A 9,715-nucleotide genomic window follows, 5' to 3' on the forward strand; every position below is an offset into this window, starting at 1 on the left:
TGGCCATGGAATGTATGAGTTAGATATGTGCAGATACTTGTAGGCTGTTTACGATGTTGTAGACATGGAATGTATGAGTTAGAAGTGTATGCACTTACAACCTATCTGTGATGATATAGTCATGGAATGTATGAGTTAGACATTTTTACATTCTTACAGGCGGTTTAGCGTTGTTATAGACATGGAATGTATGAGTTGGACATGTGTACATACAAGCTGTGTTGTTATAGTCATGGACTCTATGAATTAAACATGTTTACATACTTACAGGCTGTTTGTAATATTATAGTCTTGGAATGTATGAGTTAGACATGTGTGCATACTTATAGGCTATTTGCGATGTTATATACATGGAATATATGAGTTAGACCTTTGTACATACTTACAGGCTGTGTGCTATCCTATAGTCATGGAAAGTTTGCATACACACAGGCTACTTGCTATGCTATAGTAATGGAATGTGTGATTAGACCTGTTTACATGCTTACAGGCAGTTTTCAATGTTATAGTTATGGAAGTATGAGTCAACCTGTGCAGACTCTTACAAGTTATCTGTGATGTCATTGTCATGGAAGGTGTGAGTTAGATCTATGTACATTCTTACAGGTTGTTTCTGATGTTAAGGACATGGAATGTATGAGTCAGACATGATTACATACTTAGAGGCTGCTTGTAATGCTATAGAAATCGAATGTATGAGGTAGACATGTTTACATACTTATAGGCCGTTTGCAATGTTATAGTCATGGAATTTGTGAGTTATGCCTGTGTACAAAATTCAAGGTGGATTAGTGTGTTATAGCCATGGATATATGAGTTCGACCTGTGCACATATTTACAGGCTGTTTGTGGTGTTATATTCATGGAATGTATAAGCTAGACCTGTGTACATATTTACAGGCTGTTGCGATGTTATAGCCGTGGAATGTGTGAGTTCGACCTGTGCACATATTTACAGGCTGTTTGTGGTGTTATATTCATGGAATGTATAAGCTAGACCTGTGTACATATTTACAGGCTGTTGCGATGTTATAGCCGTGGAATGTGTGAGTTAGACCTGTGTACACATTTACAGGCTGTTTGCGATGTTATATCCGTGGATTGTGTGAGTTAGACCTGTGTACATATTTACAGGCCGTTTGCGATGCTTTAGTCATGGAATGTATGAGTTAGACCCGTGTACATATTTACAGGCCGTTTGCGATGCTTTAGTCGTGGAATGTATGAGTTAGACCTGTGTACATATTTACAGGCTGTTTGCGATGCTTTAGTCGTGGAATGTGTGAGTTAGACCTGTGTACATATTTACAGGCCGTTTGCGATGCTAGTCGTGGAATGTGTGAGTTAGACCTGTGTACATATTTACAGGCTGTTTGCGATGTTATAGCCGTGGAATGTGTGAGTTAGAGCTGTTATAGCCGTGGAATGTGTGAGTTAGACCTGTGTGCACATTTACAGGCTGTTTGCGATGTTATAGCCATGGAATGTATGAGTTAGACCTGTGTACATATTTACAGGCTGTTTATGGTGTTCTAGTCGTGGAGTGTGTGAACTAGACCTGTGTACATAGTTACCAGCTGTTTGCGATGCTTTAGTCATGGAATGTATGAGTTAGACATGTGTACATATTTACAGGCTGTTTGTGATGCTTCAGTCTGAAATGTATGAGTTAGACCTGTGTACACATTTGTAGGCTTTTGCGATGCTTTAGTCATGGAATGTATGAGTTAGACCTGTGTACACATTTGCAGGCTTTTGCGATGCTTTAGTCATGGAATGTATGAGTTAGACCTGTGTACATATTTACAGGCTGTTTGCGATGCTTTAGTCATGGAATGTATGAGTTAGACCCCTGTACACATTTACAGGCTTTTGCGATGTTATAGCCGTGGAATGAGTGAGTTAGACCTGTGTACACATTTAAAGGCTGTTTGCGATGCTTTAGTCATGGAATGTATGAGTTAGACCTGTGTACATAGTTACAGGCTATTTGCGATGCTTTAGTCATGGAATGTATGAGTTAGGCCTGTGTACATATTTACAGGCTGTTTGTGATGCTTTAGTCATGGAATGTATGAGTTAGACCTGTGTACATATTTACAGGCTGTTTGTGATGCTTTAGTCATGGAATGTATGAGTTAGGCCTGTGTACATATTTACAGGCTGTTTGTGATGCTTTAGTCATGGAATGTATGAGTTAGGCCTGTGTACATATTTACAGGCTGTTTGCGATGCTTTGGTCATGGAATGTATGAGTTAGGCCTGTGTACATATTTACAGGCTGTTTGCTATGCATTAGCCATGGAATGTGTCAATCGATGTGTGCACATTCTTACAAGCTGCCTGTGATGTCTTCGTCTGAGAGGCATATTTCAAAAAGTAATGACTGCATTTTATGTTGTATACGTGGAATGCAAACATCTAACCCTATTCCCTCTCCACACGTTCAAGTACTATGAAACGGTCTGTTTCTATATCTCAAATGGGTGGGGCGCCTCTATGAAGGAGTGCCTAAAATGGACTTGTGTATTTACCCCCAGAGTGCTTTTGGTGTATTTAATGGACAAGGATAGTTTGAATCGCCGTGCTTTCATGCTTGTAAGCTGTGTGACATAGCATAACGATGGGATTTGGGGAGTTATATGAATCAATAGGTTTACTTGTTTACAAGATGTAGGCAGGATTGTACGACTGGGTCTGTTTGTTGGTTTACAAGATGCTTCTATGCCATCTACGGAATTGTAGGACTCGGCCTCTTCACAGGTTTACAAGATATCTGCTATGTCGTAGACAGTGATTCTTTGACCTGACCTATTTAAAGGTTTAAAGATGGTTGTGATGTCATAGACATGGATTGTATGACTCGGACTGCTGGCAGGTTTCAAGATATCTGTGATGTCAGACATGGATTGTATGTCTCGGACTGCTGGCAGGTTTCAAGATGTCTGTGATGTCGTAGACATGGATTGTATGTCTCGGACTGCTGGCAGGTTTCAAGATGTGTGTGATGTCGTAGACATGGATTGTATGATTCGGACTGCTGGCAGGTTTCAAGATATCTGTGATGTCGTAGACACGGATTGTATGTCTCGGACTGCTGGCAGGTTTCAAGATATCTGTGATGTCAGACATGGATTGTATGACTCGGACTGCTGGCAGGTTTCAAGATGTCTGTGATGTCGTAGACATGGATTGTATGTCTCGGACTGCTGGCAGGTTTCAAGATGTGTGTGATGTCGTAGACATGGATTGTATGATTCGGACTGCTGGCAGGTTTCAAGATGTCTGTGATGTCGTAGACATGGATTGTATGACTCGGACTGCTGGCAGGTTTCAAGATGTCTGTGATGTCAGACATGGATTGTATGACTCGGACTGCTGGCAGGTTTCAAGATATCTGTGATGTCAGACATGGATTGTATGACTCGGACTGCTGGCAGGTTTCAAGATATCTGTGATGTCAGACATGGATTGTATGACTCGGACTGCTGGCAGGTTTCAAGATATCTGTGATGTCAGACATGGATTGTATGACTCGGACTGCTGGCAGGTTTCAAGATGTCTGTGATGTCGTAGACATGGATTGTATGACTCGGACTGCTGGCAGGTTTCAAGATGTCTGTGATGTCGTAGACATGGATTGTATGACTCGGACTGCTGGCAGGTTTCAAGATGTCTGTGATGTCGTAGACATGGATTGTATGTCTCGGACTGCTGGCAGGTTTCAAGATATCTGTGATGTCAGACATGGATTGTATGACTCGGACTGCTGGCAGGTTTCAAGATATCTGTGATGTCATAGACATGGATTGTATGACTCGGACTGCTGGCAGGTTTCAAGATGTCTGTGATGTCGTAGACATGGATTGTATGTCTCGGACTGCTGGCAGGTTTCAAGATATCTGTGATGTCGTAGACATGGATTGTATGTCTCGGACTGCTGGCAGGTTTCAAGATATCTGTGATGTCATAGACATGGATTGTATGACTCGGACTGCTGGCAGGTTTCAAGATGTCTGTGATATCGTAGACATGGATTGTATGACTCGGACTGTTACAGGATTAAAAGAAGTTTGTGATGTAATTGACTGGAATATATGAGTCAGTCCTCTAGCGGATTTGTAAGCGGTTTGGGAAGTGATGGGGAGGAAATACAAGTCTGGCCTGTTTACAGACTAACACGCCTGTGTTGTGAGACAGGGAAAGTATGGCATCACAAATTATCAATCACCTCGGTGTAAACAAAACTGTCGAACGGTTTCCAAACAAAAGGTAGAAACAAAGGCAGAAGGTAGCGTGTCAATGAAGTTAATGCCTCCCTCGATGACTTGCACATATTTTATAGGAAAGTAATATTCATTTAAAGTTGAGGAGTGAACGACTGTCTCCAGGAACTCAGCGAAGACACGTGCACTGATAGTTTCTGTACCACCGAGAAAAAAAGTCTAAGGCTTAAATCTACCAAGTGAATCCTCACTAAACTGACAAATAGAGGGTGCCAGCAAGTGCCTAGTGGGAAGACGGCTGTCCCAAGATAATGTCTTTGGTCATGCACAAGACAGTCAAGAAACCATTATCACCAAGTGGCTGGTGCCTGCAGGCCCCAGAGACAGCACCCAAAAGCAGTCATTGAGCTCACTACACACCCAACAAAGCTCCCCAAGGCCCAGTCTGGAGTCCTGCGCTACAGACCTCCTGACCTCATAAGTCTCTTCATCTACAGAGCACCACCGAACCTCCACTGGCTTCTCCAGTCAGGTCCATTGACTCAATCGCATGTATGAGTGAGAAAAGGCCTTGGGCTGATCCCTCTAGTCCAGTACAGACTGGTCTCTCTACCTCCATAGACATCTCGTGGAAGTCTATAGAGCACACAATGCGCCCACCTAGACAACAGAGACCCAACATCACAAAATGGGGGCTTTCTCTCAACCACCAAACGCTCACTGCATAGTGGATAAATCATGGATATAATAATGAAACCAACAGATGCATGTGGTCCACCATGACCTCAAAGGTATATATCAGTGGTGTAACAAAGACCCCCGCAGCCCGCGCGGGGGGGGGCCCTGAGCTTCAGAGGGTCCTCTTAGCACACTGCCTTGGCCTGAGAGTTCCTGAGTGACTCCGGAGGGACCCCCCCCCCCCCCACCCTCCACGTAATGTGCAGGGGGAACCCCCTCAAGTTTTGTTACACCACTGCTATGTATAATCACAAAACGTCAAGATAGCTAGAAGCTCAGAGCGTTTTATACTCACACGTAGGCGTGGTAGATGAAAGCCCAACCGCGGGGTCTCTCTAGAACGTTGTACAAGAAGTTCTGGAGCTTGCGGTAGAGCGCGTTCCTCTTGGGGGGTCTTCCAGTGCCCGCCACTCCAGAGCCCCGAGGTTTGCTCAGGATGCCCCCACGTTTGAGGCCGTCCGAGCCCGCGATGAGCAGGGCACCATCCCGCGTGGAGTCTTGGGCCCCAGGGTCCAGTCCTACAAAGCCCACTTTCTTCTCCCCAGGGACGGCAGGGCCAGGGTAGACCCCACCATTGCGTGACTTCTGGACCATCCTAGTGGAGAGGGAGGGGGTGCCTGGGTAATAGAAAAGAGTTTAACTGGAGAGGGGGTAGGTAATGGGCAGGGAGGACTTGGGGAAATGGAGGTTAGATAGCGAGAAGAGCATGTGAGGGCGCATAGGAAAGTGATCTGGAGGGGCTTAGAGTAGGAGTTTGAAGAACAGCAGAGAGGTAGTTATTATAACGGTTATATTTTGAGTGCACAGTTCTTGGCGCTAAACCGCGAGGGTACTCGGTCACAGGGCTTCGAATCGATGGACGGGGTGGTCAAGGGATTAAAAGTAAATGTCCCGGAAAGAAGCGGGGACTGAGACGGACGGAGCTGGATAGGGCCAGGGTGAGAAAAAAGCAGGGGGTGGGAGGGCGGTGAGGGGAGGATGGGGGCCTCGTGGGTTTAATACTAGAGTGGACGGGAGCTGAGACGTATAGAATTTAGAAAGGGCAGTACCTGGGAAAGATAATGGGGGATACATGGATGGGGGGGCTGTTGTGGGAAGAACGGAGTCTGTGACGTACAAAGGCCGCTGGAGGGTGCTTGGGGCAGCGGTGGGAAAGGTACGAGGGGATTGGGGATAGGGCCCAGGGGAGTAGCCGAAATACGGGGTGAGTATGAAAGGAGGTCTGAACGACGCAAGCGGAGTTCCTGTCTTCTAGAACCGAAGGAGACACGGGGCGGGGGGAGGGAAGGTGTACGCGGGGCACAGGTGGAGGGGTGGGAACACCGCCGGGAGCTCGTCTTGCAGGTGCAGCGGCTGCAGATGGTGAGAGATGTAGGGCTGGACGTGGCGTGGGATGGTGGAGACGAAATAGGGTGAAGGGTAGAAAGTAGAAAAGGTGTCGGTGCGTTGGGATGACGAATGTGGGAGCACGGGAGGAGGCTGGATGCTACAATAGGGATGTAGGTAGCGGGGGGGCTAATACTGGAGGTGGGGTCAGGACGCCCGCCTGTGCTGGGTGCAGTGGGGCTCCATGCAGGGGAAACGCGACCCTCCCGGGGCAGTCATGGCCGGGCTGGGAGAGGGGGTCCGGGTGGGGGCCCGGGAGGGGGATGCTGCAGTGTTCCGCAGTGCTCAGCAGCCGCCGCCGCTCCTCAGCTCTCTCTCCGCCTCCTGCTCTCCGCCAGGCTTCCTCCGTCTGCTCCCCGCCCCCTCCTTGCCGAGTGAGGTTCCCCCCCGCCCGCGGGCGGAGACTCCCCCTCTGCTGCCCGAGACACTTGATAGTGAATGAGTCCACCCCAGGCACGCGCACTTCTTGGCGTAGAGGGGTCCCAAGGGCTGGCCATCGCCCCTCCCCCTCCCTCTGAGACAATATGTGCAGTAACCTGCCCTTGAGTAACCCCCGTCGCATTCACCTTTGAGCGTTCATTACCCCAATACATTTACATTCATCACGCATACATTTACATTTGACACGGGTTTTCCCGCATCTTTAGACATCACCTCATATTAAGCCACGTTTCACCCAGGGCCCTGCATCACTACCCCTTTATCGGTACATTGGCACTACACGAGGCATCACGTGACCCTCGTGTAATGCACATTCATTTATTGATCACTGCATAACCTACCTTAAGTAGCCGCCTACAATTACCTGTGACTCTACAATAACCAGAAAATACCCACAGATCTCCATTAACGCTATCCAAGACCCTAGGTTGATGAATACCACGTGTTAAGCTCCCATACACTTACCCATGACCCCCTAAAATCCCACATGTAATATCCCCCAGGGTCGGGGGCGTACCTTCAGGGCTGGTGTGGGGTGTTGCACCCACCGAATAAATGTATTTTGTGATAAATGGTTATACGCAGGTGCTTTCAGTCGGGTATGGTGCGTGTCGGATTGCACCAGGACTTCTTACACACAGACACAAGTAAACACTCTCTCCTTCTCTCTGTCAAGAAAGACTTAAAAAATGTTGGTTATTTCACAAAATAATGCACTTTCTCTCGCTTAGCGCTCCTATCAATCTGCATTCCTCTCCCTTTCCACTGCCTCTTAAGCCCCTGACATGCACCCTGCTTGTCCTATAATGTATTTTAATAGCGTGATTGTCGGGAATTCTGAAGCTAACACCACCCCCTCAATCATACTGACCAAGCTGGGCCCTGCCCAGGGCATCATTTAACCCCATATATTTATCTTTCATCACACTGAACTACATAGTATGTTGAACTAAAATAAAACATTTAAGTTAAATGTGTCCTGCCAATGGCAGTTTTCACTTGCTCTTCTTGATCAGCTGCAAGATATCCCTGTCCACTCTTTGGTCACCCACTCATTGGTTATCCCCAGGGACACTGTAATTATGTAGCAGCGGAGGACCAAATTTGATTGGACCAGTGCTTAATTTGTGCTTTTTGTTTCCAGTGCTGAGCACCAGCACTTACAGGGCCGGCGCTTAGTCTTCTGCCTCAAGCATTTGCTGCAAGCAAAAGACACGTTTAGGAAAGATGGAGGAAGAGAAAAACGAAAAAGCGTTGCAATGAGAGAAAGCAGAAAGCTGCAGGTGTGAGCTGAAGGGGCAGGGAGTGGCTGTAAATAGATTGAAGAGGTCAGAGATGGCCTCAGGATTACGCTGCCTCAGTACTCCGTGTTCGCACATTTAATTGCAGCAGCCGTGTGTTTAAGCGGAGGGCTTTGAGCACCAGCACCTTTTTATTGACTAATTAAGCACTGGATTCGACGGAGCTCCACCCCAATCGGGGGTGCAGCGTTTAGACCCGGGGCCACTGTGGCCCTGGCCAGGGTGCTGCCTCCGCGTTAGGCTGGCCAATCTGCCTCCTCCCTCGTTCCTCGTGAGACAAGGGGGTGGAAAGAAATAGGAGTCGCATGGAGGCGCATCATTTTTGCCCGCAACCGTGCTGGTTGGGGGGTACTTAGGTGCCCCCTTGGCCTCTGCCTTTTTGGCGGTGGGTGCAGCGACGGCGGGAAGAGGTGATTGGCATCACCCACTCTCTCACCCCTATATTGGAGCAGGATATCAACTACTAAATTCACCCCTAGGCAGCAGAGGGTCCCTAAGGCGGGATCCCTGGGACAACACTAAGGCTAGGGTCAAGCAGTCCTGAACCAACCAGCGGATGTACACACCAGCTGGCTAGGGTGCCCAGATCCCAGGGGTGGGCACGAGGCTTCAGCTCCTGGCCACCTCACCGCAGCCCCTATGGCAGCTTGGTGTTTGGTGGGGCGGAACCTCAGGCATGAGGACAAGGGACAGAAAGGTGGGGACCGCCCCACACAGCTGCAGGTGTGTGGTTTCACCTATGTGGTCCAATGGCTTTTAGGAATGTAGGAGGTGCCTTGGTGCTGCTAGGGGGATAGTATGTTCGGTCTGATTTATTCACCAGTCTGATGTTGCTCTCAATGATTGATTTCCCTATCTGTTTTTAATTATGTTTTCACGTTTTCACAATATTTCACTTATTGTTGACTCAGTAGCTTCACGTTCGATAATGTTTACTTCCTTTGTTTTAATAAAATGTTCCACTCACAGTCAAGATATAATTTGTCAGTGTTTCATTGGGGATGTTCTATAGCTGGGGCTAAACTGGGGACATACGGGTCCTAATCAGGTGACCAGAAAGAAATGGTGTATGTCGGAACCATACATGCATTTCTAACGTATGCCTTTATCATCCACCCATTACCACACAATGCCGATAGCACACATTGCCTTTGCAACATATTTTACTAATCAGATAGATATCTTTACCACGCATGCCTTTACAACACAAGGTAAGCATATAGAGGTGAGACTTTTATATGTGTGTGTGTGTGTGTGTGTAAAAATATATATATCACTTTAAAAATAATTGGAGGCACCCTCAAGCCCGCATTATTTAATTCCCTTCACCAGCCCATACCCCAACCCACTCCTAAACCCCCAAAACACCCTTACTACTTAATGCCCTTACCCATCTCTAATCCCTAAAAGCACCCTTACCGCCCAATACTCCTAACCACCCCTAAACCCTACAACCAACCTTACCACCATATACCCTTACCCACCTTAAACCGTAGAAACACCCTTACCACTCAATATACCTACTCACCCTAAACCCTAAAAAATATTTACTACCCTATACATGTACCCAGCCTATAAACCCCCAAACACTCTTACCACCCTATACCCTCATCCACACCTAAA

The 9,715-nt window shown here is 47.2% G+C and overlaps 1 protein-coding gene across 3 annotated transcripts in view; it reads right to left on the minus strand.

Moving 5' to 3' along the window:
- Positions 1-6,754, minus strand: part of KCNQ2 (potassium voltage-gated channel subfamily Q member 2) — a 312,417-nt gene extending 305,663 nt beyond the window's left edge. For all 3 annotated transcript variants that reach the window (XM_069243203.1, XM_069243202.1, XM_069243204.1), the window contains exon 1: positions 5,260-6,754. In XM_069243203.1, the coding sequence (XP_069099304.1) occupies positions 5,260-5,558 (299 nt within the window). In that variant the 5' untranslated portion in view covers positions 5,559-6,754. The remainder of the gene's footprint in view (positions 1-5,259) is intronic.
- Between the last annotated feature and the right edge of the window lie 2,961 nt (positions 6,755-9,715).

Source organism: Pleurodeles waltl, chromosome 7, assembly GCF_031143425.1.
Source record: "Pleurodeles waltl isolate 20211129_DDA chromosome 7, aPleWal1.hap1.20221129, whole genome shotgun sequence".
Lineage (NCBI taxonomy): Eukaryota > Metazoa > Chordata > Amphibia > Caudata > Salamandridae > Pleurodeles > Pleurodeles waltl.